The 27,762-nt window shown below is 38.1% G+C and overlaps 3 protein-coding genes across 3 annotated transcripts in view; 2 read left to right on the forward strand and 1 right to left on the reverse strand.

The window, feature by feature from the left end:
* Positions 1 to 347: 347 nt before the first annotated feature.
* On the reverse strand, positions 348 to 1,126 carry LOC144957566 (uncharacterized). The gene is made up of 2 exons (XM_078888910.1): positions 997 to 1,126; positions 348 to 709 (listed from the first exon to the last, which is right to left on the reverse strand). Exons 1-2 carry the CDS (start codon positions 1,124 to 1,126, stop codon positions 348 to 350), a joined length of 492 nt encoding a protein of 163 aa, XP_078745036.1.
* A 21,315-nt stretch (positions 1,127 to 22,441) lies between these two features.
* Positions 22,442 to 27,762, forward strand: part of LOC144957465 (HCS2 neuropeptides-like) — a 60,786-nt gene continuing 55,465 nt past the window's right edge. Inside the window, exon 1 of the mRNA XM_078888745.1 lies at positions 22,442 to 22,622. The gene's annotated coding sequence lies outside the window, so the exon portion shown is untranslated. The remainder of the gene's footprint in view (positions 22,623 to 27,762) is intronic.
* Positions 22,885 to 27,762, forward strand: part of LOC144957466 (HCS2 neuropeptides-like) — a 26,242-nt gene continuing 21,364 nt past the window's right edge. The window contains 1 exon segment of the mRNA XM_078888746.1: positions 22,885 to 23,470. The gene's annotated coding sequence lies outside the window, so the exon portion shown is untranslated.

The following is a 27,762-nucleotide window of genomic DNA, read 5'->3' on the forward strand; positions in this document are numbered from 1 at the left end:
CATTCATGTCTGACATGTATGTCCATAGCTTGCCTTTCTTCTTTCTCCTCAGCGTGTTTGTGATAGCCAGGTTACTTTCGTTGGCATGTTCTAGGAGAAAAGAGCCGTTACTATTGGTGGTTTCATGGTACGTGAATGGTGCGTCCTTTTCACCAATATGAGCATTTAAATCACCACACTCAATTAGGAAGTTGTGCTTGGGAATCTTATTGCAGGTTTCTGAGAGTTTGTTATAATGGGTCTTGCAGTCGATACTTCCCTCAACTGGTGCGTAGTTTGATATCACTGTTGTGTTAGGATTTCCATTAAAAGTAGCTACCATTATCCGCATGTTGACAGAGTTGACTTCAGCCAGAGATTTCTCTGTTTGTTTGTTCACTAAAATTCCTACTCCTCCTACAGCTGCACCAGGCGCTGGTAGTGATATAAGTGCAGTTCTCCAACCTCCAGTATTTGACCATATCGTTTTCCTTGGTGTGAACAATCTTGTGATCTGATATTGCAAGAATAGAGAGATTGAGTTCGTTGAAGATATTGGCGATTTCTTTTCTTTTGTACTCTTCCTTTAAAGTTCTTGTGTTGAGAGTTCCAACTTGCTTGTATTCTTTACATTTTAAGAATCCTGAAACCCTTCGGCAATCGGTGACGTCCCTTCCTTGCGGGTTTGGGGATGCCACGTCATGAGCAGTACTAGTACTAGCCTGAGGTCCTGGATGGGTATAGACAGGGGCTTTAACCCTGGTGCGTTTTGCTTGTAGCTTCATGATTTGGGTTTCGGTTGATGTTTAGATACATGGGGCGCAACTCCACATGTCAGTTTATTTTCAAAGTTTTCTTTCTTCTAGATGAACTGCCTGCCAGGGTTCACGATATTCATCTTCCCGGGTTTGGTATCCGAGTTTTCTTCTCCTCCACCACCATTGCCGATTTTTCCGCGACTACTTATTTAATTCGTCGCTAACCTTTATATCTAAAGGCTATTCCCCTATCCGCAACCTGGGGACGCGTCGAATGGGAGCCGGCACTCCACACCGTGGTCAGTTGTGACCACACTATTTATTAGGGATAGTTCCCTGAGACCTGTCTGGGCACCAGAGCGTATTCCACACGCCGGTGAGTCATGCATGCCCTAGACTTTAATGGGCTCTCACCCCGAGCACACAATCGCATTGCTGCGTCAGCTACTCCCAGCCGTGAGGCCAGTTTCCCCAGGGATGCGGGACGAGCACCCGTATTGTGCACTTGAAGATGTAACCTATGTCCACTCGTACAACAGCGGTGTCCCGAGACGACTGTTGCTGATGCCGTAAAGAGCAGAAAGCCGAAGCCTCTAGGCCACACCGACCACCCACCCCCCACGGGTTTAAGTCGAGATGACTAAAGTGTTTAAAAAATGAATTTATCGCCAAAAATATCAGTCTCGGGTTGAGTTTATATGTTTTTTTTTTATCAGAATGAATGTTGTATGTTAGAACAACAAAAATCAAAATTTCATATTTTGATGAGTTTGACTTTAATCTGATTTTTGAACATCTGGATCACCCCGACATAATACCGTTTTGAGACGAAGAAACACAAATGTGAAGCTTGAGTTAATTTCACTTCGTTATGGTGGAAAATAAATTATAGATAGTATGCGCTTTGCTAAGAAGCTCATAATATTGCCATCCGGAAGTATAACGGACTAACACACAAAACTGTGTGTATCCATGAACGTTTATAGTCGGGTTAATACAGTTCAGTAAGCATTACTCATAAACGCGGATGGCAAAAAACAATAACAAAGACCTGGTGACGTCATCTTCGAACTATCTATAGATAGTGGCTAAGAAGCGCATAACATTGCCACCAGAAGTATAACGAACCAATACAAAAAACTATTTATAACCTTGAATGTTTATATTCTGGTTAATACATTTTACCGAGAATTACTCATAAACGCGGATGGCAAAAAGCAATAAAAAAGACATGAGTAACGTCAACTTCATTCTATTTATACTATTTCTTGTATAGATAATATGCGCTTGGCTAAGAAGTTCATAACATTGCCATCCGGAAGTATAACGGACCAACACACAAACTATGAGTAATCATGAACTTTTAAGTCTGGATAATACCGTTTAGTGAGTATTACTCATAAACGCGGATGGCAAAAAAAAACAATAACAAAGACCATAGTGACGTCAACTTCATTCTATCTATAGCTTAACACTTCGAGTTCGTATTTGTGACTCATCGTCGGTGCGACTATGTGGTCTCGTGGTATGACACTCGCTTTCGGATCGGAAGGTCCTGGGTTCGCGCCTCGCTCGGCGCATAGTTGAGTCCTTGGACCTGGCCGTTAACAGTTTTGTTTCTGTCTGACAAATAATTGTAATATCGCCTAACAGGCGTCTTGTCCTGTCCTACCTGTTAAATGTTAATGTTGGCCAGGGACCCCTAGTAAAGCGCTTTGAGTACGTTTAGTGGATATTGCGCGATATAAATAGCTCAATTATTATTATTATTATTATTATTATTATTATTATTATTATTATTATCAGTATCATTACTATTATTATCATTATTATCATTAATAATATTGTTATCATCATCATCATCATCATCATTATTATGATTTTTAATATTATTATTATTATTATTATTATTATTATTATTATTATCATCATCATCATCATCATCATCATCATCATTCTTAAAACGGTGTCATGTCGGGATGAGTCGGAGTCGGAAAAGTAAATTTAGAATTACAAATAATAATCATAAATCTTGATACTATTCCACATGTTAATCTTGCAGCATGGTTTCGCTGTGATAAATGTTATCATTCTATATTTAAATTTTGGTCTCGTCATAAGTTGATACTATTTCACCGCAATAATAAATGGTATTCTATTCTTAAAGGGGCGATGTGGCCGAGTGGTTTAGGCATTGCACTGTGATCCGGAAGGTCCCAGGTTCGAGCGCAGCCATCTTTATCTTATAGCCTGACACTAACTAAAAAATGACGTGAGTTGTATTCAATTGTTCAACCAATGGAACTACTTGTTTCCTTGAGCTCTACTAACGACAACTCACTGGAAGCTGCACATGCTAAAAGATGACGTCAAATTGTAAGCCCCAGAGGGTTTTAGTTTCGGGGTATAAAAGTTAACGATGGCTACGGTTCGAGCCCGGCTTCAGGCACTTTCTTTATTTTTTTACATTGGGCAAGATTTTAACCCCCCCCCCCCCCCCCCCAATTTGCTCAATTGGACAATATGGGCGATTCCTGTTGAAATCAGGCATCTTGTTTGATGGATTATCTATATTCCTTCATGGAATGCCAAGGCGACGGTATCTAAGGATGCCTTAGGAGAAGGGCGTAATTTTATAAATTCTGTTCTTAAATGTTTAAGTATAGATAGTATGCACTTGGCTAAGAAGCTCACAACATTGCCATCCGGAAGTATAACGGACCAACACACAAAACTCTGTGTAACCATGAACGTTTATAATCTGGTTAATACAGTTTAGTGAGAATTACTCATAAACGCGGATGGCAAGAAACAATAACATAGACTCTAGTGACGTCAACTTCATTCTATCTATATATGTTCCGTTTCTCTTTCACATTCTCTTATTCTCAACACATTCCCTCTTCCTTCCTCGTCTTCCTAGCTTTATGTCTTATCTTATCTTATTTAAGACTGAATCTTATCCTTTAAAACGGTATTAAGTCGGGATGATCAAGATGCTGAAAATGGAATTTGTAGCCAGAAATATCATGTTTCAGTTGAATTTATATGCTTTATAGAGAAGGAATATCACATTTTACTGTGCTAAATGCAAACGTTTCATAGTTTTGACCAATTTGACTATAATTTTTGGCATCTGGTCCATCCGACATAATACAGTTTTGAGATGACGGGTCACAAATACATATGCTTATAATTACATATTCTCAAATAGCTTTGTATGTGTCATTTACAGACAGTTTTTACACATCTTTGAATGTAAAGACAAATTGTAGTGTGTGTGTGTGTGTATATTTTTTTTTTCATCATTGACACATTTCAAGTTAAACTAACTCAAGAGATATTTAATTTAAGATTTTAAGATTTTAAAATTTAAGATTTAAGATCAAACCGGTTTTTGACATATGTGCTGAATTCATTCAAGTTTTGATTGATGAAAGGTTTAAAAATGTGCACACTTTGGTGCCTGAGCTATGCCATCATCAGTAGCAAAGGGCAATTTTGACATAAATTGTAATTTATTTTGGCTTTGTCTGACATGATTCTCGAAAGTTTATTTCACTATGAGCTTTTGAGCTTGTTTTATATAGCGCAATATCCACTAAATGTGCTCAAAGCGCTTTACAACGGTCCCTGGTCAACAGCAACATTGAACATGTAGGACGGGACATGGCGCCTGTTAGACGATGTTACAATTTTTTGGACGAAGACAACGATGTTAACGGCCAGGCACTCATTTTACACCTGAGTACGGTGAGGGAATGTGAGCAAAGAGTCTTTTCCAAGGACTCAACTATGCGCCGAGCGAGGCTCGTACCCAGGACCTTCCGATCTGAAAGCGAGTCAATTACCACTAGACCACATGTCAATCTAACGATATCAACTTGGAAACACACGATCACAAGTAAGATATCAGAAAAAGAAAATTAATAAATCATATGGATTAATATGTTGAAAACCAAACCAAATTGATGTCGTTGCAGCTGTCCTTGACTTATTCAAACCTGAAATGTGTCATTGATTGAAACCAAACACTGCAAATTACGATTAATTTCAAAATTATCCCATTTTTCTTTGCATGACCCCATAACTCAGTTACCAAAGGGTGCTCAGTTTTAAAACATAATATATTAATCAAAACTTAAATAAATTCTGCAACCGACATCAAAAATAAAACGTTTGATGAAATATTATTTAGCTTTAGAGTTATGCAAACCTGAAATGTCTCAATAATAAATTATAATAAACACTGTATATCAATATGGCAATGTAAAAGCAAAATATATCTACTATAGACCACTGAAGTTATTGAAAAGTCTTCATCTTTTCTTCCTATCTTATCCTTCTATTCCAAATCACACAATCAAACCTACATCATCATCATCACCATCATTATCCTTCCATAACATTCAACGTCTTGCCTATTGCAGATCCCTATTTCAGATCCCTATTTCTAACACAATATCTCGTGTTTACCCTTGCTCCAGCTTAATGTTGACCTAAGCTCAACCTACATCGAAGCGCATCTCATCAACAGACCATGCTCTAAATTGCTTCCGATCAACCCCGACTTATTTCAAGATCCAAAGGCAAATCTCTCTTAGTCGTCACTGGGACGAGAAATATCGCAACAGCTACTCGGCACACAATGCTATTAAGGTATCCGTACCCTTGGGAAATAAGATTGCGAGCTTTTTATAAGCATGTATCTGATTCTGAACAGTAGATTATAAAATTCGAGATACACAGTGAGTATTATTTCTCGAGTGAACGCTGCTATTTTTCCGTAATAAAACATCGTGCACGACAGAGCACGGCCATTACACGCTAATAAAGAAGCAGTTTATCGCCCTTCCACATTTTTTTTAAAAACAAAATAATAAAAGTAGATCATTTATATAGCGCAGTATCCACTAAACATGTTCAAAACGCTTTACAAGGTGTCCCTAGCCAACAACAGGACATGATATGTAGAGAGAATTGAAACATGACGCCAATTAGACGATATTGCAATTATTTTCGATCGAGACAACGCTGTTAATGGCTAGGTATTCATTTTACACATGAGTACGGTGAGAGAATGTGAGAAATGAGCCTTATCCAAAGATTCAACCATGCGTCGCTCAGAGCGGAACTCGAACCCAGGACTTTCCGATCCGAAGTGTCATACCCAAGGCTGACATGTCCTGGTCATACCACAAGACCGCATAGCCGCACCTCAACTATCTTAACATGAGTTTTGCACGCAAAGGGACGCTCATTGAGCATCTCTTCTTGCATAAATCTATGACACTCGCCTTCGGATTGGAAGGTCATGATTACGAGTCACGCACTGAGCGGCGCATAGTTGAGTCCTTTCTCACATTACTAAGATGTAAAATACCTGACCGTTAACACCGTTGTCTATGTCCGAGAAAAATGAAATATCGCCTTAAAGGCTTCATGTCTCATCCTACATGTTGCTGTTGGCTAGAGACCCCTTGTTAAGCACTTCGTTGGATAATGCTGCATGCAACTATTTTTGTTTGTTTTGTTTTTCTTGTTTTGTTTTTTTTGGCTTTGTTTTGTTTTGTTTTAGGTAGAGGGGAATGCAAAAATAGGAACCGATGCATAAACCAACTGGGCAGGCACTGTTGGACGCTTTGTGATAGGTACTACGCTGATAGAGGATTAAGACTCTAGAATTTGCTAAAACCCACAAAATGACTCTTACAAACACATTACACCCACAAAAACCGTCACGAACAACGATCACAAAAACCGTCACGAACAACGATCTGTCACTCTCCTGATGGTACAAGTCATAATCAAATCGACTTCATTCTCACACCTCAACGCTTCGAATCCAGGCTAAATGCGGCTACGTGGTCTAGTGGTATGACACTCGCTTTCGGATCGGAAGGTCCTGGGTTCGAGCCTCGCGCTCGGCGCATAGTTGAGTCCTTGGAAAAGGCTCGTTACTTACATTCTCTCACCGTACTCAGGTGTAAAATGAGTACCTGGCCGTTAACAGCGGTGTCTTTGTCCGAAAAATTATAATATCGCCTAACAGGCGTCATCCCGTCCTAAATGTTAAATGTTGCTGTTGGCCAGGGACCCCTTGTAAAGCGCTTTGAGCACATTGAGTGGATATTGCGCTATTTAAAAGCTCATTTTTTAAATAAAGCCAAAACTGGAACATACCTTGGGGCTGACTGGCATAAGAAGCGATTATGACCTTGAACTGTTCATCTTTAAACTCAAGTTGAATACCACACGCACGGAAAAGAACGTCAGATTTCGTTTTAATGTAGAATTAAAAAATTGAATCTTTCAGGCAGAGGTCGGTGGCAAATTTTCAGCCTTGAATTTGATTGATAGCGGTATTGATACATAATCTGAAACTATAAATTATGGTGTACTACTCTCATCTGAAGAAGAAAATCCAAGGCCACATATGGCTGTCGGAATTTATTTCGGCTCGAAAAGGGGGCGCCGTCCATAATGCGTTTGAGAGGTGTATCCCCATTCCCTCTTTCTTTGATCTTATTAAACCAGCTCTTCGTAATCGTCACCTTCCTGGCATCGGGTGGGGTGGGGGACGGGGGGGGGGATCTGGATTGCTGTCTTTATCGGGCCCCATTCTCTAGGCGTTGTTGCCAGAGTTCCTGACACTATGTGCATCGACTTGCAAAGTTTAACATCTACCTTCTCAACGTTCCTGCTTCTACCCCACACTGGAGCGCAATACTCCGAGGCAGAATAGCATTGTGCCAAGGCATGGGTAACCAATGACGTCGTAGATTTGTGTGACAAGAGAAGAGAATTGAAAAAAAAACATAAACACCAAAACGATGAGATTAGGAAACAATACACCAGCAGGCCAATGCTGACGTCAGAATAAGCATGCGCAAAGCAAAAGAAAAATAGATAAACGACCAGTGCACCAACATCGACATTGATATGAGGAGCGGGAACCTAAAAATGCATAGAACACACTTAACTTTCTCCTTACCAATTATTTTTAGAATTTCTCCCGAAAATTCACACCCACCCAGCACAAAAATAGACTTTTCTTACTCAAACAGAAAAGTAAGAATTGAGCTCTACAACATAGTGTTTAGGATTTATAGCTGTAATCAAAGCATTTCTTTAAATTTTGTCATGTACAAGAGAAATAAGAATTAACAAATTGTCGGTGACATCGTAACGAATGCGACGATTTTCCTATGTGTGGTAAGGAGAGGGTCAAAATGCCCACTAAAAACAAACAAGCGAAGTCAACAGTTATTGGAGATAAAAACGGTGTCCTTCTAATAAAACAAGACGATGTAAAGGCGAGATGGACAGAATACTGAAGTGGGCCTTATATCTCGGATTCAAACACGAATCGTCCAGAACTCCTTACGGGCTCCTGAAGACACACCAACAATACTAATAATAATAAAAATAATAATAATAATAATAATAATAATAATAATAATAATAATAATAATAATAATAATAATACATGACATTTATAACGCGCATTTTCATCACTGGGTGATGCTCAATGCGCGAAACAATAATACATTGGCATCATTATACAAATGAAATATTATACATACTACATCAACATAATATCATTATACAACAATGTAATAACTAAACATAAAGTCATTAATACAAAATAGGTTCATAATACATCCACATACTATGTCAAATACGGAAATGATATACATAATGATATAATAATATAAACTAAATTAACATTCATATTGGGGTCAAATTACGAAGATGCACTGATCAAGATGTGTTTTAACAAAGAGATGGTGTTTTAACTTTGATTTAGATATTGATAAGGGTTCCGCTTCTCTTATTCTATTAGGAAGAGAGTTCCAGATGGAAGGTCAGACGTGGCTGAACGATCTGCCGCCATAAAATTTATTCATTTGAAACAATTAGTTTTGTAGAATCTAGTGCAGAGCGTAGACTCCTCGTTGGCTTACAAGTTTCTAAAAATTCAGTAATATACACTGGTGCTTGGTCATTAAGGCACTTCATTCAATTCAATAGAATTCAATTCTAACTTTAACTGGTAACCAATGCAGCTCATACTAAATAAAGTGGCAACGAGTAGGATGTTCTCTTTTTTCTTAAAATCAATTTAGCAGCCGCATTCTGGATACTTTGCAGGCGTGATATTTTATCGTTGCTTACATTCGAGATTAACGAGTTACAGTAATCTATTTTAGATAGTAAGAAAGATGTTATTAGTTAGGATTACTTAGGGTCACTAATTTACTAAGAGATAAAGTGGAAAATGTCATCAGACATCTTGAACTCGGCAAAGCGCCTGGCATAGATAACGTTTCAGCGAAACTAATAAAGATAAATAGGAGGAGAAGAAACAACAAATTATGCTCTATGTCAGAAAATCATTAACTAACACTCTATGCCAAACATTTGAACGCAAAATTTCTGATTCTTTAAAAAAAAGAGCTTGATATAGCGCAATATCCACTAAATGTGCTCAAAGCGCTTTACAAGGGGTCGCTGGTCAACAGCAACATTAAACATGTAGGACAGGACATGACGCCTGTTAGGCAATATTACAATTTTTCTGACAAAGACAACGCTGTTAACGGCCAGGAACTCGTTTTACACCTGAGTACGGTGAGAGAATGTGAGTAAAGAGCCTTTTCCAAGGACTCAACTATGCGCCGAGCGCGAGGCTCAAACACAGGACCCTCCGATCCGAAAGCGAGTGTCATACCACTAGACCACAAAGCCGCATTCTACCGCTACCTCAAAAAGGCAATTTAAGAAAATGCAATAACTACAGAACAATAAGCCTCATAAGCCACCCCAGAAAAATAATTTTAACATAATATTACTTAACAGATGATGAGAAACAAAACAGAAGAAATACGGGCAGAGGAACAGAGTGGCTTTACAGATAGTATGCGCTTGGTTAGAAGCTCATAACATTGCCATCCGGAAGTATAACGGACCAACACACAATACTGTGTGTATCCATGAACGTTTATAGTCAGGTTAATACAGTTCAGTGAGCATTATGCATAAACGCGGATGGCAAAAAACAATAACAAAGACCTGAGTGAAGTCATCTTCGAACTATCTATACCTAACTTTTTATAACGCCGCTGTGTTATTCCTTTTGTTCAGTTAGTTTTAACTATCATGTTCTTCCTATCTATTATATATTCATCATCATCATTATCATTATTATTATTATTATTATTATTATTATTATTATTATTATTATTATATATTATTATTATTATTAATTATTATTATTATTATTATTATTTATTATTATTATTATTATTATATTATTATTATTATTTATTATTATTATTATTATTTTTTATTAGTATAAGTGTCAAGAAACAGTCTGGGTCAGTTAGAAAGACCAATGTGTTGAAAGTATGGCTATTGTGGTGGACATGTACATTTGTATTGACACAAAAGCGAGAGATAGTGTGTGATAATAGAGTCTAGTTTGGGTAATTACTTGTTGACAGGTACAATATAATTCTGTCATGTGATGATGACGCCCTGTAATACGGGAAAAACCCAGTCTCCACGAGAAAACAGGTGGCGCTAAAATAGAAAGTCTTCCTAGAAGAAAAGCCATTGGAACAACTATTTATTTAGGTTCTTGAATCACTTGTTACATTCTAAATGTGGCCTCATCACACCAAAAAATATACTGATGATCAAAAATTTATATACACCTGATTTGGTTTGATTTATACTTTCACTTATTCAAAAGATGCAAACAAAACTTGATGGAATTGATTTTATACTTATTATTTGATAGTCTCTGCTTATGACTCTTCAAATCATGACTTTGTCATAATATCCTCTGTTGATTCAATAACTACAAAACTGACTGCGCGTATCGCTCATTTCTTCTCCTGTAACAATGTGCGGCTATGTGGTCTAGTGGTAGGACACTCGCTTTCGGATCGGAAGGTCCTGGGTTTGAGCCCCGCTCGGCGCATAGTTGAGTTCTTGGAGAAGGCTGGCTCTTTACTCACATTCTCTCATCATACTCAGGTGTAAAATGAGTACCTGGTTTTAACAGCGTTGTCTCTGTTCGAAAAAAAATGTAACATCGCCTAAGAGGCGTCATGTCCCGTCCTACATGTTAAATGTTGCTGTTGGCCACGGACCCCTTGTAAAGCGCTTGGAGCACATTAAGTGGATATTGCTCAATATGAAAGCTCATTTTTTTAAACATTGCATTTACACCACCACCTTCACCAATAACAAACCAAGATTAATCAGTGAACAGAACCGTTGACCATTGATTCAAACCGTCCAGCGCCGATAATCCTGAGTCCAAATGCAGGCGAGCTCCTGGAACGAATTTGACCTCACTCAACTCTTTTTTTTATTGTTTTAGACAGCCTGTTAATGATAAGTTCTCACTAAAGTATATCAGATATAAAACATTCAAGGCTACACACAGTTATGTGTGCTGGTTGGTATCTTTAACCTGGCTGGTGGATGTTGTGAGTATTTAACTTAACCGCATAGCATCATTTGCCCGCCGTCATCATCATGATAGATTATGTTAGAAATTCCTTTCATCCTTTGAAGGTTTGGATTCAATTAGGAAAACTTCATTGAATTCATTACCGCCGTCAATGCAAGTCCAAATATCATGACAAGAATATTTATCTATTTTCTCAGCAATTTACGTTGTGATAATCTATTAAAGCTTTAGAAAATTTGTGTCAAAGCTAGATATCTAACAACTTCCCGTTAATTTTATCTTGATCTCTTGTTGCGCACTGACTGAGAGCGATGTCCCTGAACGCTGCTCCACTTGTCCATCAATGCATTATTTATTAATCGCATACTGAAAACAGGCATCGGGCATGTCGTTATGTCGTTCCAATCGTTGTCAAAGATGACGTGCTTTGGAATACGATTGATGCTATATGTACAGACAGACCTTGCCGTGTCTCACACACGCACACACACCGAAAAAATACTTTTCTGAGGGTTTTTTTTTTCCTCAGACATTGTGGCTGATGTGTAGGTACTAATGGGAGCAATCTATATTCATGTTTTCGTCCAACCGAGTCATCAATCACGTGATTTGTTGCTTTCCAACGATTGGACATCTCTGAACAAATATAAACACGCTGCTGAACACAATGACCAATCGTAATGTTAGATAGTTCAAAATATGTGAACACTTTTCATTATGTAGGTCACTTTTAGCACATTTTGCAATGTGACCAATGACCTCGTGCACATGGAAAGTTAATATAGATCATGCACATTTGCAAGTCAGATAACCCAAAACTGTTATGGGCTCCTTGGTGTTCCTGAAATACAGCTGTACTCTCAAACCAACAGCGATAGTCTAGCGTCCTATCTTAAGGATAACAAGCAATTGCTATTGTCCGTTTCACGCTATGGAAACCGGGATAAACTCCTGCTCCATGGGCGGGCCCAAATGGCTCTGAAGGACTATTTTGGCTCAAAACAACGCAAAATAGCATCCATTACAACAATGTTAAAACAGGCCCATAATTGATTTCAGAAAAGTGAGTGGACCAGGCACTTTTGTTGATAACAATAAGAAATGAAGTGAGTAGGAAAGTGACAGAAGACAAAGAGAATAAAAATTTCGTGGCGGCGATGAGGGCCGAACCAGCGACCTTACTGGTACGACAACTCCGCCTGGCCGGGGAGATCGTAACTCTACCGTATGAGATATCCACGACCCCCAAAAAGATCGCTTCTCACCCTAGTCTTATGAGAGCCTTCTCTCCCCGACATCTTGAGGTCACGGATTCAACACACACAAAACACACATAATTGCTTTCGACAATCAGACCTGCTAATATTATGTGCACTTAGATTGTAGCACAATAACAAGAGCATCTTGTATAAACGGTGTAACTCAGTCAATTTAAAAGACAGATTAACCAAATTCAAATAAAACTCAAAATTAAACATATTCAAAGTCTCATGTTAAATTTCAAAAAGCCTAATGACTAACAGACACACACGTTACCCTATTCACACCCATGCGCCTACACACACATATCCACCCACCCACACAAACACACACACACACACACACTGATCTACGAAAACACTTGTACAAACAAACAGTTAGCACTCTTCCATCTTCTTCTGTCCTTGGCACAGACTTTTGCCTCACTCCAGGTAAGATTGGAGACGCACAAATCTTGGTGAAGGCTTCTGTTCCAAGTCTGTTGTGGACGACCCCGATTCCTCTTGCCTTGCGGGTTCCATTCAAAAGCCTGCTTGGTTATATTACAGGGTTCCTTCCGCTTCACCCTTTTTTAAGATGCTCACAATATTTGCCTTCTCATGCCCGTGCGTAAGTCACGAGCCCTTTTACAAGCTTTTCCTCATCCTCTGATGTCAAAACTATGTGAGATAATTATTTACTGGATATTTCCCAGTCAACTTCTCTATTAATATGGATCTTGTCATTGAGAATGTTGTAACAGCTTGTGTGCACCTTATTGAAGTAATGCAGCTATGTGATCTAGTGGTATGCCACTCGCTTTCGGATCGGAAGGTCCTGAGTTCGAGCCTCGCTCCACGCCTAGTTGAGTCCTTGGAAAAGACCCTTTGCTCAAATTCTATTACCGTTCCCAGGTGTAAAATGACTACCTGTCCGTTAACTGTGTCGTCTCTGTTGGAAAAAAATGAAATAATATCACCTAACAGGCGTCATGTCCCGTTCTAAATATTACGTGTTACTGTTGGTCAGGGACCACTTGTCAAGACCTATGAGCACGTTTATTGGATATTGCGGTATATCAGAGCTCAATTTTTTTTTAATTTACATCATTCAGCTATTTGTTTTTTATACAACTATTTTCATGATTAGTTCTCACAAATGATATCAGTCAGACTACAAACTTTCATGGCTGCACATTCGATGGTGAGTCAAAAGGCAATGGGGCTCTGCTTATTAATTTAAAACAATTGAATCAATGCCGTGAATCATACCTCAAATTAAAGCTTGACATTAGCCAAGTAGAATACTACTTCTCAACATAGTTTCCGCCTCTCTCGATAGCAACACTTCCCCTTGTTGTCCGATTAGGTGTTGGATTGCATCTCATTTTCTTCTAAATGACGAGATACACGTTCAGCCCACCTAAACACATTGCCTCTACGAAATGCCTGAGTTTTATAAAAACAAATTCCAAGGCGTTTATAAAAAAGGTTACTCGAGGTTTCTTCTTCGAAAACAAGAAATTCGGTGACAGCTTTCTGTCGCTGACGGACATCCGTGGGATACCAATTTTGAACTGCCATAATTTTGTCAGAATGTGACAGAATAACAGTTTTCAACTTTTGGTTTAAAGAGTACATGTGTAAGTTCAATTGAGCCAAATATTACGTCACATGAAAAAGAAATAAACTCAGTAAGAGATTTATTGTCCCATTACTTTTTGGCAGGCTCGTGGTTTTGTGTCATAACGTTGCATCCGGATGACGGATGTTGTGAGTATTTTACATAGACGCATTGCATCAATATACACCATTTGTCTATTTATTTCTCCGAACAACCATCTCTATAAATTTCATTATCGATGCCAGTTATACAAACACCCACGCAAAATCATATGTACCAAAATATACAGAAATATATTATACACCATGAATGAGCCAAAAAATAACAAACAAATACGCTCTACTTAATAAGAACAATATTAGTCTAATGACCATTTTATTGTACATATCCTGGTAGTTCCATCACCTCAACCCCCCCCCTGCCCCCCCCCCCCCTTCCCCCCACATCCACCCAACAACCCTTTACCATCCCCTCCCCGTCACACCAAAACAACAATAAACGTATCGTCAACAACAGATTATAGTGCAATACGCCACACACACTCACTCAACTTGCCAAATATTTTGTAATCATAAAATATTCCTCACTTATTTGTACCCTTTTAATCTCACTTTCTCCCCCCCCCCCCCCCCCCCCTTCTCTACCTCCCTCACTCCTTTCCTCTCTCTTTTCTGTCTCTACTTCTCTCTCTCAATCTCACTTTCTCTCTGCTCTCTGCTTTTTTCTATATTTTCCTTTCTCTCTCTGTTTTTCTCTACCCTTTTCTCTATTTATTTATCTAGCTCTATCAATCTCTCTCTCTCTCTCTCTCTCTCTCTCTCTCTCTCTCTCTCTCTCTCTCTCTCTCTCTCTCTCTCTCTCTCTCCACACTCGCACTCAACCCTTGCTAAAAACTCCCAAGAGAATTATTCTAATATCAACTAAATTGATCCATCAGAACAGATAGTAAGCGAGAAGGAAGATTGGGGGGGGGGGGGGGGGGGGGGGGGGGGGGGGTGGGCGGGAGTTAGCATGGGGCGGAGGATGTACAGGCAGGAGTGGGGGGGGGGGGGGGGGTTCACGGGAGAAGAGGTCGTGGCGTATGATGCACCATAATCGGTCAGATCACAGGGGACGGTTGAGTGCATATGATCTAGAAGGAATGAAATTGACGTCATTCATCTCTTTGTTATAGATAGTATGCGCTTGGCTAAGAAGCTCACAACATTGACATCCGGAAGTATAACGGACTAACGAAGGTTTATAGTCTGTAAGACTATACAATTCTGCAGTTGCTATGCAGGTTCGTGGATGGCTCACACGGTTGAGTCACGCTCTCACCGGCCAGGCGGAGTTGTCGTACCAATAAGGTCGCAGGTTCAAACACCCATCACCGCCGCGATAAAATTGTTATTCTCTATTGTCTTCTGGCACTTTTCTACTCACACATCTCTTGTTGTTACCAACATAAGTGCCAGCTCCACTCACTTTTCTGAATTAGTCTGGTTAATACATTTTGATGATAATTACTGATAAACGTGGATGGCAAAAAGACAATAATAAAGACCCGATTGACGCCAACTTCATTCTATCTATTTATCATAGGCGCTTGTTTGAGTGGTTAGTGTTCACTGGAGTCCCAGATAAAACAAAACTGACAACACACAGCACTTTTTTATCGTTTTTAGCCAGCCATTTTTTATGAAGAGTTGTCACTAAGTTGTATCAATCATACTATAAATGTTCAAGGTTACACATAGATTTTGTGGGTTGGTCCGTTATATCCGGCTGGCGAAAGGTGCGTTTTCTGGCGAAACGCACAGCATCAATAGCAGAAGCAATTGATGCTATGCGGTTGGCCAAAATACTCATAACATCCGCCAGCCGGATTTTACTTACCAACGCACAGTGTAAACTTGGACGTGTATAGTTTGATTGATAGAATATATTGAAGACTTCTCATAAAATTGGCTGGCTTAAAACAGTAATAAAGAACTGATTGACGTCAATGTCGACCATTCTATGCGATAGAGGCTACACTAATCAATTTTGACTAGCATCGACAAGTATCGAATAAGCGACAAAATTATCTAATACTCTACTTACTTAGACCTGAAGTCTTTGTAAGTACTGAGTACTGATATTGATCACCTCCCATCCCAAGTGCTCCAGGGTACGAATGTGGTGAGCTGTTCATTAACTAAATGGGAAGAGAATTAATGCAATGATCATTGTATCTCAAGGGCCCCTTTTCAAACGTATAGATAGAACGAGGTTGACGCCACTCAGGTGTTTGTTATTGTTTTTTGCCAACCACGTTTATGAGTAATTCTCATTTAAATGTATTATCCATTGTTCATGGTTTTTCAGAGTTTTGTGTGTAGGTCCGTTATACTTCCGGATGGCAATGTTGTGAGCTTCTTAGCCAAGCGCATACTATCTATATTATGTGACTAAAACTGTCACTTAAAATAAAAGGAGCAAAAATGACTCCTATAAAAGATACAACACAAAGTAAACGACGTTTCGGCCTTTGGCCTTCTTTGGGTAAACAAGAAAAGGAAATATTTATATAATTGATAAAAAGAGGGTAAGAAAAAAAAACATTATAGGTAAAAATGATTGTGCGATTGTGTGTGTGTGTACGTGTGTGTCTGTGTGTGTAAGGATGGCAATGTTTTGAGCTTTTTAGCCAAGCGCATACTATCTATAGATAGTTCGAAGATGACGTCACTCAGGTCTTTGTTTTTGTTTTTGCCATCCGCGTTTATGAGTAATGCTCACTGAAAAGTATTAATCCTACTATAAACGTTCATGGATACACACAGTTTTGTGTGTTGGTCCGTTATACTTCCGGATGGCAATGTTATGAGTTTCTTAGCCAAGCGCAAAATATCTATAGATAGAATGTGCTTGGCTGAGAAGCTCATAACATTGCCATCCTGAAGTATAACGGACCAACACACAAAACTATATGTAACCTTAAACGTTTAGTCTGGTTAATACAGTTAAGTGAGAATTACTCATAAACGCGGATGGCAAAAAAAAAACAATAACAAAGACCTGAGTGACGTCAACTTCATACTATCTATAAGTGAACGATGGCTCCGGTCGGACTGTGAAACTTTATTTTAAATCATGAAATACGAGACTTCTCCCGTCATTTTTTGTTCCATTAAATGTTTTTGTTTTTATTTCTTAAGGGTTTTACGCGACGTGTACATAAACGCAGGTCTGATATCCGAACCGGCTTATGGGCCTAGTTTAACATTGTTCAATGGATAATATGTTGCGTCATTTTTTTATTTTTTTTTTTTGGAGATTTCCAGAACAACAATGTGCCCATAAGGAATTGGGTTATCAGACCTGCAAATAGGTGCACGTCGGTTTTATGCCACTTGCGACAGATTTAGGTCATGTCAGCACCAATAAATAAGAGTAAATTGGGATAGTTTTTAAAAAATATAAAAGTGCAATTAAAGCATCCAATAAAAGGTAAGACAAAGGGGAATTTGTTAAAAAAGGGAACAGATGTGGAATCCAAGAACACAATATCCGTGTGCTTAGTTTGAGATCACCTAAGAGCCTCATCCAGATTCAAGCACAGTATCCCAATGAGGGGAACACACTAAACTGTCTCCAACAAAATTATAGATAGTATGCGCTTGGCTAAGAAGCTCACAAATGGCCATTCGGATATGTAACGGACCAACACACAAAACTATGTGTAACCAGCACTAACTCTACCACAATATTTCACAAAACAACACTGTACATTCATAACAAATTATCATAGCAGTAAGTTCACAGACAGAACCAACACGTATAAAAATAGTTTCTTCCCAAGAACCATCAAGGAATGGAACCCTCTCTCCCACCAGAAATCCTAGATATTACCAACAACAACAAATTTGATCAACTATCAACTATCTTTCAACCCAATGACACAATGATAGAGAAAGTCACCACATAATTGAATAAAATTTTGAGTGATGGACTTTTGCAGAACAAGACGTTGAACTTGAACTTGAACAGCAGGTATAGAAAGTATGCGCTTGGCTAAGAAGCTCACAATATGGTCATCCGGAAGTATAACAGACCAACACACAAAACGATGTGCAGCCTTTAACGGTTATAGTCTGGTTAATACAGTTTGGGAGAATTACTCATCAACGCGGATGGAAAAAAAACAATAACAAAGACCCGTGTGACGCCAACTTCATTCTATCTGTAAGTCATACCGTAATCTTTGTAAACTCATAGAAGCCTGACACTGTCCAAAGAATTACGTCACAAGTTATGCTACACGTTTAGTTAAAATACTCACAACATCCGCCAGCTCGATTGAACATACCAACACACAAAACTGCGTGTAACCTTTAACGTTTAAAGTCTGATGTAATAATAATGATAATGCTGAAAACTTATATAGCGCTATAACTTCGAGACACCAGACTCTAAGCGCTTAAATTACAAATTACTTAGGCTGAAAACATAATCATTTACACACACAAGCACACACACACACACACACACACACACACACAACACAACACACAACACAAACCAAACCTATCTTGCTTCTCATACCATCTACTACAATCGAAACAGATATGTTTGAAGCGAACGTTTAAAAATAGACAAAGATTCTTTTTCACGAATGCTCTGCGTAAGGCGTTCCAAATAGAGGGTCCTAAATGAGAAAAGGATCTCATTCCAGCATTTTTCCGAGTTCGAGGGACAACTAGTTTTGTGGAATCACTGGACGAACGTAAGGGGCGGGGTTTTGAATATCTTTCAATTAGTTCCGAAAGGTAGGAAGGGGCAGTACCTTCAAGACAACGATACACTAAAACACAAGCTTTGAATTTAATCCTTTTCTCAACAGGCAGCCAATGCAGGTCATGAAGTAAAGGTCCGGCAGAGTCGCACCTACGCTTCATGAATACTAGTCTGGCAGCGCTGTTTTGGACAATCTGAAGACGTTTCAGATTGTATTGAGAAACGCCAAACAACAGAGTATTACAATAATCCGTATATATATTATTTTCGTGAGAACTAATCATTGCTATTCCACGTCCACCACCACCAGCAGCACCACCACCAACGCAACAGCTAAAAAAACGTACGTACAAAATAAAAATCGGAAATTCTATTCATCTTTGTTATTGGATTTCTAATCCAATCCTATAAGCGTTTGGCGTAGGCGCATGATCGTTTGATTGAAAGTTTAAAGCAATTTCTTTTATTAACTTGACTAGATCACTTTATATGTTTATGTTTTTCAATGAAATGACAACATCAACATAACGCCGTTAGCTTTGCTATGTTATTACCGTGTCCATTAGAATTAATCACAATCTTATTTCATCCTACACACAGCACGACATACATTTCCCAAAAGGAAAAATGACATGGAGAAAAAAAACACAAATTAAATTCATTGGAATGAGATCAAAATGCCTATCTACGAAAAGTTTCAAATTCGTATAGAAGGAACGTGATTGACGTCACTCATCATCATCATCATCATCATTGCCTTTTTCACCCTGGGTCAGGGTATAGGCCACAGACAAACAGTTTCCATCCTTCTCTATCCTGAGCTAACTCTCTTATCTCATTCCATGTCTTACCACTTCTCTGTAAATTCTGTCATTAACTCGGCTCGTTGTTATCGTTTTTCGACAGTTTTGGTGATTATTTCTCACTCTGACTTTGTGCTCAGCCAAAAAAAAAAGCTCATAACATTGCCATCCGGAAATATAACGGACCAACACAAAAAACTATGTGTAACCTTGAAGATTGATGGTCTGGTTAATACAGATTAGTGAGAACTTCTCTTAAAGATGGATGGCAAAAAACAATAACAAAGACCTGAGTGATGTCAACTTCGTTATATATAAATAAATAAATAAATATATATATATATATATATATATATATATATATATATATATATATATATATATATATATCAGTCAGGCTATCATCAACGTTCAAAGTAAGACACAGTTTTCTGTGTTGGTACGTTATATCCGACTGGCGGAGTTGTGAATATGTTATCTAAACGCAAATTACAATTGAGGGAGGAGGGGGGGGGGAGTATGAACCTGATGTTAACAATACACTTCAACAGTCGTAACGTCACTTCACTCGTAAATACGCGTGGTAACTTAGTAACTGGATCCAAACTATCGGAACAATGGCGGACGCCCTTATGAAATATTTCTCCGACGAGCATAAAAGCGTATCCAGAGGGAAAAAAAAACATTATCAATCTGATCATGTTTTGACTTTTACACATTCTGATCACAAGACATATGAAAAGTTCGAGCCAGCATGAAGAATAAAAAGTACAGATTTTCTTTGTTGAGATCCACGATGGCCGCCGTTGATGGGCGACGTGACATCAGACTATTGAATCCAATCATGACTGTTGAAGCGTATTCCGCCACACTCTGAAAATAAATACTAATGAACAAAAATGAATAAAACACTTTCAAATTTAAACAAAAAACACCAAACCAGGAGCGCTTCGGACTCAAAACCCTTTTCCGGCAAATAACAAAAAAAATAAAAACATCAGTATATCACGTCCAGTTTCGTAAAGCACTCGCTCCACACGCAAAAGGGACCAGGATCGACCCCGGGTGCAGTCGAGAATTTTTGTCTAACCCCCCACCCCTCGTCTATCGAGCATTGAATGGGTCACTGGGTATTTTAGATTTGCGGAAAGTGTGTTGCATAGACTAACATCCTATCCAAAGGATAGCAAGCAATTGCTATTGTCTGTTTCACGCTATAGAAACCGGGGAAAAATTCGGCTCCAATTATTTTCCCGACAGAGACAACGCGGTCAACGTCCAGGTACTTATTTTACACCTGAGTGCGGTGAGAGAATGTTAGTAAAGAGTCTTTTCCAAGGACTTAACTATGCGTCGAGCGAGGCTCGAGCTCAAGACCCTCCGATCCGAAAGCGAGTGTCATACCACTTGACCACATAGCCGCAGTTTTTGTATCACTGAGAAAAAAACACCTTTAAAAAAATTCTGACTAGATGACTCGACTCGTCTTACAACGCTTCACCAGTCGTAACGTCACTTCCCTCGTTATGACGCATGGTAACTTAGTAACTGTCTCTAAACTATCGGAACAATGGCTAACGCCCTTATGAAATATTTCTCCGACGAGCAGAAAAGCGTATCCAGAAGAGAAAAAAAAACATAAATCTGATCATGTTTTGACTTTTACATATTCACAAGACATATGAAAAGTTCTAGACAGCATGAAGAATAAAAAGTACCGATTTTCTTTGTTTAGAACCACGATGGCCGCTGTTGCTGGGCGACGTGGCATCAGACGATTGAATCCAATTTTAAATTAATTAAAATGACCCAGTTTTTGACAAAAACTCTCAACCCCGTGACTTTATGCGGCTATGTGGTCTTGTGGTATGATACTCGCTTTCGGACAGGAAGGTCCTGAGTTCGAGCCTCGCTCGGCGCATAGTTGATTCATTGGAAAAAGGCTCTTTACCCACAATCTCTCATCAAACTTAGTCAGGTTGTAAAATGAGTACCTGGTTGTTAACAGCGTTGTCTCTTTCGGAAAAAAATTGTAATATCGCCTAACAGGCGTCGTGTCTCGTTCGACATGTTTCACGGTGCTGGTTAGGGACGCTTTGTAAAGCGCATTGAGCACGTTTAATGGATATTGTTCATTATAAAAACTCGGGTTTATTTTTATTTTTTTCATTAATACTTTATATAAATCTTCTTGTGATTTCTTGTTCACCCCGATATGATACAGTATTGACAGTTTTGGTCATTTGTATGTGTGTGTATATATATATATATATATATATATATATATATATATATATATATATATATATATATATATAAATTATATATATATATATATATATATATATATATATATATAAGTGTCGGTGGGTACTTGTAGGTACGAGAGTACTCGATAATTTAGGTTAGAACATATAAAAATAAATAAATTCAATCACGTATTTTTAAGCCGAAACGAACGTTTACATGTCCGTCATTTCATCAGTCGGCATTAATCCGGATAAATGCCGACTGATGAAATGAAGGACATGTAAACGTTCGTTTCGGCTTAAAAATACGTGAGTGAATTTAATTATTTATATATATATATATATATATATATATATATATATATATATATATATATATATATATATATATATAATTCATTGCAACATAATAAGACATTGACATGTTGGGACATTAATGCCAAGGATGTCACATTACAACAAAAATTTAAAAATAAAAAAATAAAAACACTTCCTCTCCCACGTACTCACTCACGTATAAATACAGAATCGAAATGCACGTGCGATATTCATTGTTCTTTGCTCGGGCTGCTGCTCACTTGCTCGCTCGCTTGCTTGCTTGCTTTGTCCAAAATCAAATCGCGAGAGAGAAAGAAAAGAGGAAAAAAAAAACCTAATCAAAACGAGGTTTTATGGTTTTTGCATTTTACGGCGACCAATCAAATTGGAGTAAATTGACTCAGAGGTACTTACAAATTCTGTTACTACCAGAATATTAAAACGGTGAAAGTCATGAGGCAATCGCGAAAGTCATTAGATAGTGACATTTATTGAATAGCTCTAATCGAGATTAATATTCTAAATCCAATACCATTGTGATTATCGCTCACGTTCCCACGTAGTGCGAGTATTTTAGTGTTATTAATTCATCATTTATTATTTGATTTCGAAAAATCGCCCGGGCGCCCGCCCGCTCAATCTTTCAAACAATCTCTACAAGTCTAACTGTATGTAGATACGTATCTCTGCTGTCTCTCTTCCGCACCGCTCGCTCTCTTGTCCGCTCGCACGCCCTCGCTTTTTGAGAGTTCTGTGATTTTTAGTTCTAGAATAACGTATTGGAGAACTTAATATTCCTGTTAATGCGTGGCATTTGTCAGTTATTTTAAATTGTTAGAGGTTGTGGCGTGACAGGTATATGACTGACGGTGGCTTAACTAACATTAGCGATTTATAAGATTAAGCTGAGAAAAGTGACATTTCGAACTCTTGGCAAGTATTGAGGTGAAGACTAGAGACAGCAGAGAAAGTTAATAAAACAACCAATCAGAACATAGGAAAAATTGACGATATTTATACCATCACTAAAAGAACGAAAGTACTTTGAAGATATATAGAAAGAAAAAGGGAAAAATAATAACTTAAAAGAAACTGAGGTTTTGGGTATAATAACCAAAGTGTATCTGTGTATTTGAGATTTGATATCATAATAATATTATCTGTTGATAGTTCGATTCTGATTTGGTATTAAGATTATAAAGATTACAAACAAATTCTTCAGATTTGAAAATCGAGAAGGTACTTCAACATTCGGTAAGTATATTTTAATTCTTAGTTTTTATTAAAAACAAATATTAGCCTTTTCTATTTATCATATAATATGATTTGATATTATTTGAAGGGTTTATTGGGTCTTTTTGTGGGTCGCGATAACTCAGTTGGTAGAGCACTCGCTTCAAAAGGAAAGGAACCTGAGATTGATTGAGATATTTTTTTCTGACCTCCTTGTCCACCCAGCAGTGATTGGGTAGCTGGGTCTGTTATATCTTACTAACAGTACTCTGCGATAGACTAGCGTCTTATACCAATTATGCCATTGCTATTATCCGTTGCACGTTATGGAAACCGGTAAAAACTCCGATTCCATGGGCCTGATTTCCTTGAAGGACTACTACTGGGCCTTTTTGAGGGCCATCTCTATGTTTATGCCTTTTCCGCCACGACATCATAAGACATCGTCGCCTAGGCATTCCACGAAGGAATATAGATAACTCATCAAACAAGATGTCTGATGTCAACAGGAATCACCCATGTTGTCCAAGTGAGCAAATCGGGGGTTAATAATCTTGCTCAAGGAAGAAAAAAACGAAAGTGCCTGAAGCGGGGCTCGAACCCGGGCCCATCCGGGTCACAGTGCAATGCCTTAACCACTCGGCCACTTGAAACGCAGGGGAAAGAACGTGAACAACACGGGGAATGGGTATCTACACAAAATATTTACGGATATAATATTTTTTTCAAAAAAAATATAAATGAATAAAAATTGGAACCCACACCATCAATCCGGCGCTATGTCGAAACGAACCAGTTGCCGAAAATTGAATTTTCCGCCAAGAATTTTTTACTGGGTTGGATCGAGTTTGAATCTCGTGTATCGTATCATATAAGTAATAGGGCTTTAATATGGACCGAACCAAGTATTTCGTGAAGAAAGAGATAGATAGATAGAGAGCTAGATAGATAGATAGATAGATAGATAGATAGATAGATAGATAGATAGATAGATAGATAGATAGATAGATAGATAGATAGATAGATAGATAGATAGATAGAGTGAGAGAGAGAGAGAGAGAGAGAGAGAGAAAACAAAAATGATTAAAAAGGGAGAAGCAGATAAAACCATAAAGGAATATTTAAATTATCTAAAAGCTAACAAAGTACATCAATTCTTATTGTTGGCATAAGTTCAGTCATATCATAAACAGTTTTTGACCTTATAAAATAAAATAATAAAAAAGATTTCCCTTTATTCATCCCCAAGGGGAAATTTGTCTTTAAGGTCTATCCACAAAGTGAGGTGACTTGCTCAAGGCCACACAACGAGGCGGGTAGTCGAACTCGATAGATAGAATGCGCTTGGCCAAGGAGTTCACAACATTGCCATCCGGAAGTATAACGGACCAACACACAAACTCTGTGTAACCATGAACTTTTATAGTCTGGTTAATACAGTTTAGTGAGAACAACTCACAAATGCGGATGGCATAAACAATAACAAAGACCCGAGTGACGTCATCTGCATACTATCTATACCTTTTGGGTATGAAGCAAAGACCGTACCGCTGAGCCACTCGGGCCCCACAAGTGGTCCCTAGCCAACAGCAATACTTAACATGTAGAACGAGACATGACGCCTGTTATGCGATATTACATTTTTTTTGCGGACAGAGACAACACTGTTAACGGCCAGGTACTCATTTCACACCTGAGTACGGTGAGAAATTTTTGGACTGAGGGATTGGCTCGACCCTGCGAGGGCAATATCAGAGGTTATGAAATATTCAATATTGGTCAAAGACTGTATGAGAACACTCCAGTTGTACAATTGTTATTGTTTATGCCATCTGCGTTCATGAGTAATTCTCACTAAACTGTATTGTCCAGACTATAAACGATCATGGTTACACAAAGTTTTGTGTCTTGGGCCGTTATACTTCCGAATGGCAATGTTGTGAGCTCCTTAGCCAAGCGCATACTATCTATATATAAATTCGTCGTTAAAGTCAGTAAATATGAAACTATCTGAAGAGTTAATATAGTTTTCAAGTAAGAGGCAGATTTTAGTTTAGTTTAAAGTGTCAACAACAAACAAAATAACACACAGTTGTGTATTACTCCCCTTTGTTTTTATTATTTAAGTGACGTAACAAGTTATGGTAATCCAACCCAATACAAGTTCAGTTCTGTGCGAGGTGAATGTTAGCGGTCAATATGCATTATTTTTAACTGTTTGTTTTTTGTTTTGTTTTTACTAAGACCAAGAGTAGAGTAGGGGGTGTTATAATATTTATTTTAAAGCAAAAAGTTCCGTATCAGGGGCATTTCTAAATTCATTAATATCTTGGACATTTTCAGTTTTGAATTTCAAACTGTTCCATATTTTTGGCAGAACGGAATATAAATATATTCCTATGAATATATATATATATATATATATATATATATATATATATATATATATATATATATATATATATATATACATATATGAATATAGGTATTCTTTCTAATTGAAGTTGAGTGAAATAAATATATTTTGAATTCATCTCCACGCGTGAGTGAAATTGAAGAATAACCCCCCCCCCCCAAACATCATTGTATTTAATGTCATCAAGACCGTAAACTGATTTATATAATTGGTTTGAGTCACTTGTATTTCTTTTGCGGCTATAATGTGGCCTTGTGGTTTGACACTCGCTTTCGGATCGGAAGGTACTGGGTTCAAGACTCGCTCGGCGAATAGTTGAGTCCTGCCTTGGAAAAGACTATTTACTCACATTCCTTCACCGTACCCAGGTGTAAAATGAGTACCTGGCAGTTAACAGTGTTGTCTCTGTCCGAAAAATATATTGTAATATTGCCTAACAGGCGTCATGTCTCGTTCTACATGTTAAGCGTTGCTGTTGGCTAGGGACCCCTTGTAAAGCGCTTTGAGCACGTTCATTGGATATTTCTCTATATAAAAGCTCCATTTTTTTTCTCCTATATTTTAATGCTGGAAGGCCCAGATATTTTATTTTTTCTTCGTAGGATAAGTTATTATAAGAGCCTTGTCACGCCTTACGAGAACAAGGGAAATAATCTGTCCAAAACAAGCACCATAAATAATACCGTTGTCAAAGAGCAATGTCGCAAAATCTTAAGACATGGTGGTAGCATCAAGCACCAACTTTTACATTATTATGATTAGAAATATAAAATTTTGGGTGCTTATAACTGATTGCCCAACCTATATTTATTTTCTTTAACAATCAAGATCAACGTCCAGTGGCGTGGCATGCTTACAGTATAAGGTGGTGCCAGAATCAGATTTAAAAAATCTTAAACAGACTATATTTGTAAATACAAAAGAAAGAAAAAAAAAGTAAAGAAAAGACTTACTCAAATAATTAAGTGGCGGTATATACCATTTCTCAGTTTTTGTTGTATTTTTTTAATGCTGTAATTCATTTTTAAAAGATGGAAGTGGTGCAAGGCACCAAATCAACCAATATAGCCACGCCCCTGAGTAACGCGTCCTTTTTTGCAGGTCTGCAAATCCAAATTGTTGGGGGCTCATTGCCGTAAGACAAATACTCTCAAACCAACGCAAAGTATCGTCCATTACAACAATGTTAAATCAGGCCCAAAATAATTACGTTCGGTTATCAGACCTGCAAGTATGTCCATGTCAATCAAGACACAAACCTGTTTCTTTCGCGTGTTTGTGTCCCGATTGTTTGTCTCCTGACGAATGCAAAGATCCGAAAATGTTGTTTGTCATGGGTACCCTTCATTAATATGCAACTATGTGGTCTTGTGGTATGACACACGGTTTCCGATCGGAAGGTCCGGGTTTGAGTCCCGCTTTGAGAGGCGGATAGTTGATTCCTTGCCAAAAAAAAAACTCCTTACTCACATATTTCTATCACCTCACACGGGTGTAAAATGAGTATCTGGCCGTTAACAGCGTTGACTCTGTCGGATAAAAATGTAATACCGGCTAACAGGCGTCCTTCTCGCCCTCTATTATGTTAAGCGTTGCTATTGACTTGGGATCCCTTGTAAAGCGCTTTGAGAACGTTTAAAGGGTATTGCGCTATACATTGCTAAAGTTGGGGGGGGGGGGGGTTTCAAGAGTATTTAAAAGGTAATGCATTTGATCTAAGCCACCATAACCATGATATGCTATGTTATATTTAATCTTTTGCTTTTTTTTTTTTTGGTGCTTTTTTTAATGTTTTTTTTTTTTTTTTTTTTTTCGTTTCGATAACTCTCTTCTCACGCCTTTGGAATTAAAGATAAGCATATTAACAATATCGAAATCATCGAATTTCTATCTATCT

This window comes from Berghia stephanieae, chromosome 12 (genome assembly GCF_034508935.2).
Source record: "Berghia stephanieae isolate SIO BIC M18660-M18661 chromosome 12, UCSD_Bste_1.3, whole genome shotgun sequence".
Classification (NCBI taxonomy): Eukaryota; Metazoa; Mollusca; class Gastropoda; order Nudibranchia; family Aeolidiidae; genus Berghia; species Berghia stephanieae.

Excerpts from the sequence above, each read along its gene's own strand:
- LOC144957566 (XM_078888910.1), bottom strand. The coding sequence starts at position 1,126 with ATGCATGACTCACCGGCGTGTGGAATACGCTCTGGTGCCCAGACAGGT. Across the intron at positions 710-996 it reads CCCATTCGACGCGTCCCCAG|GACCTCAGGCTAGTACTAGT; the intron begins GTTGCGGATAGG and ends ATACCCATCCAG.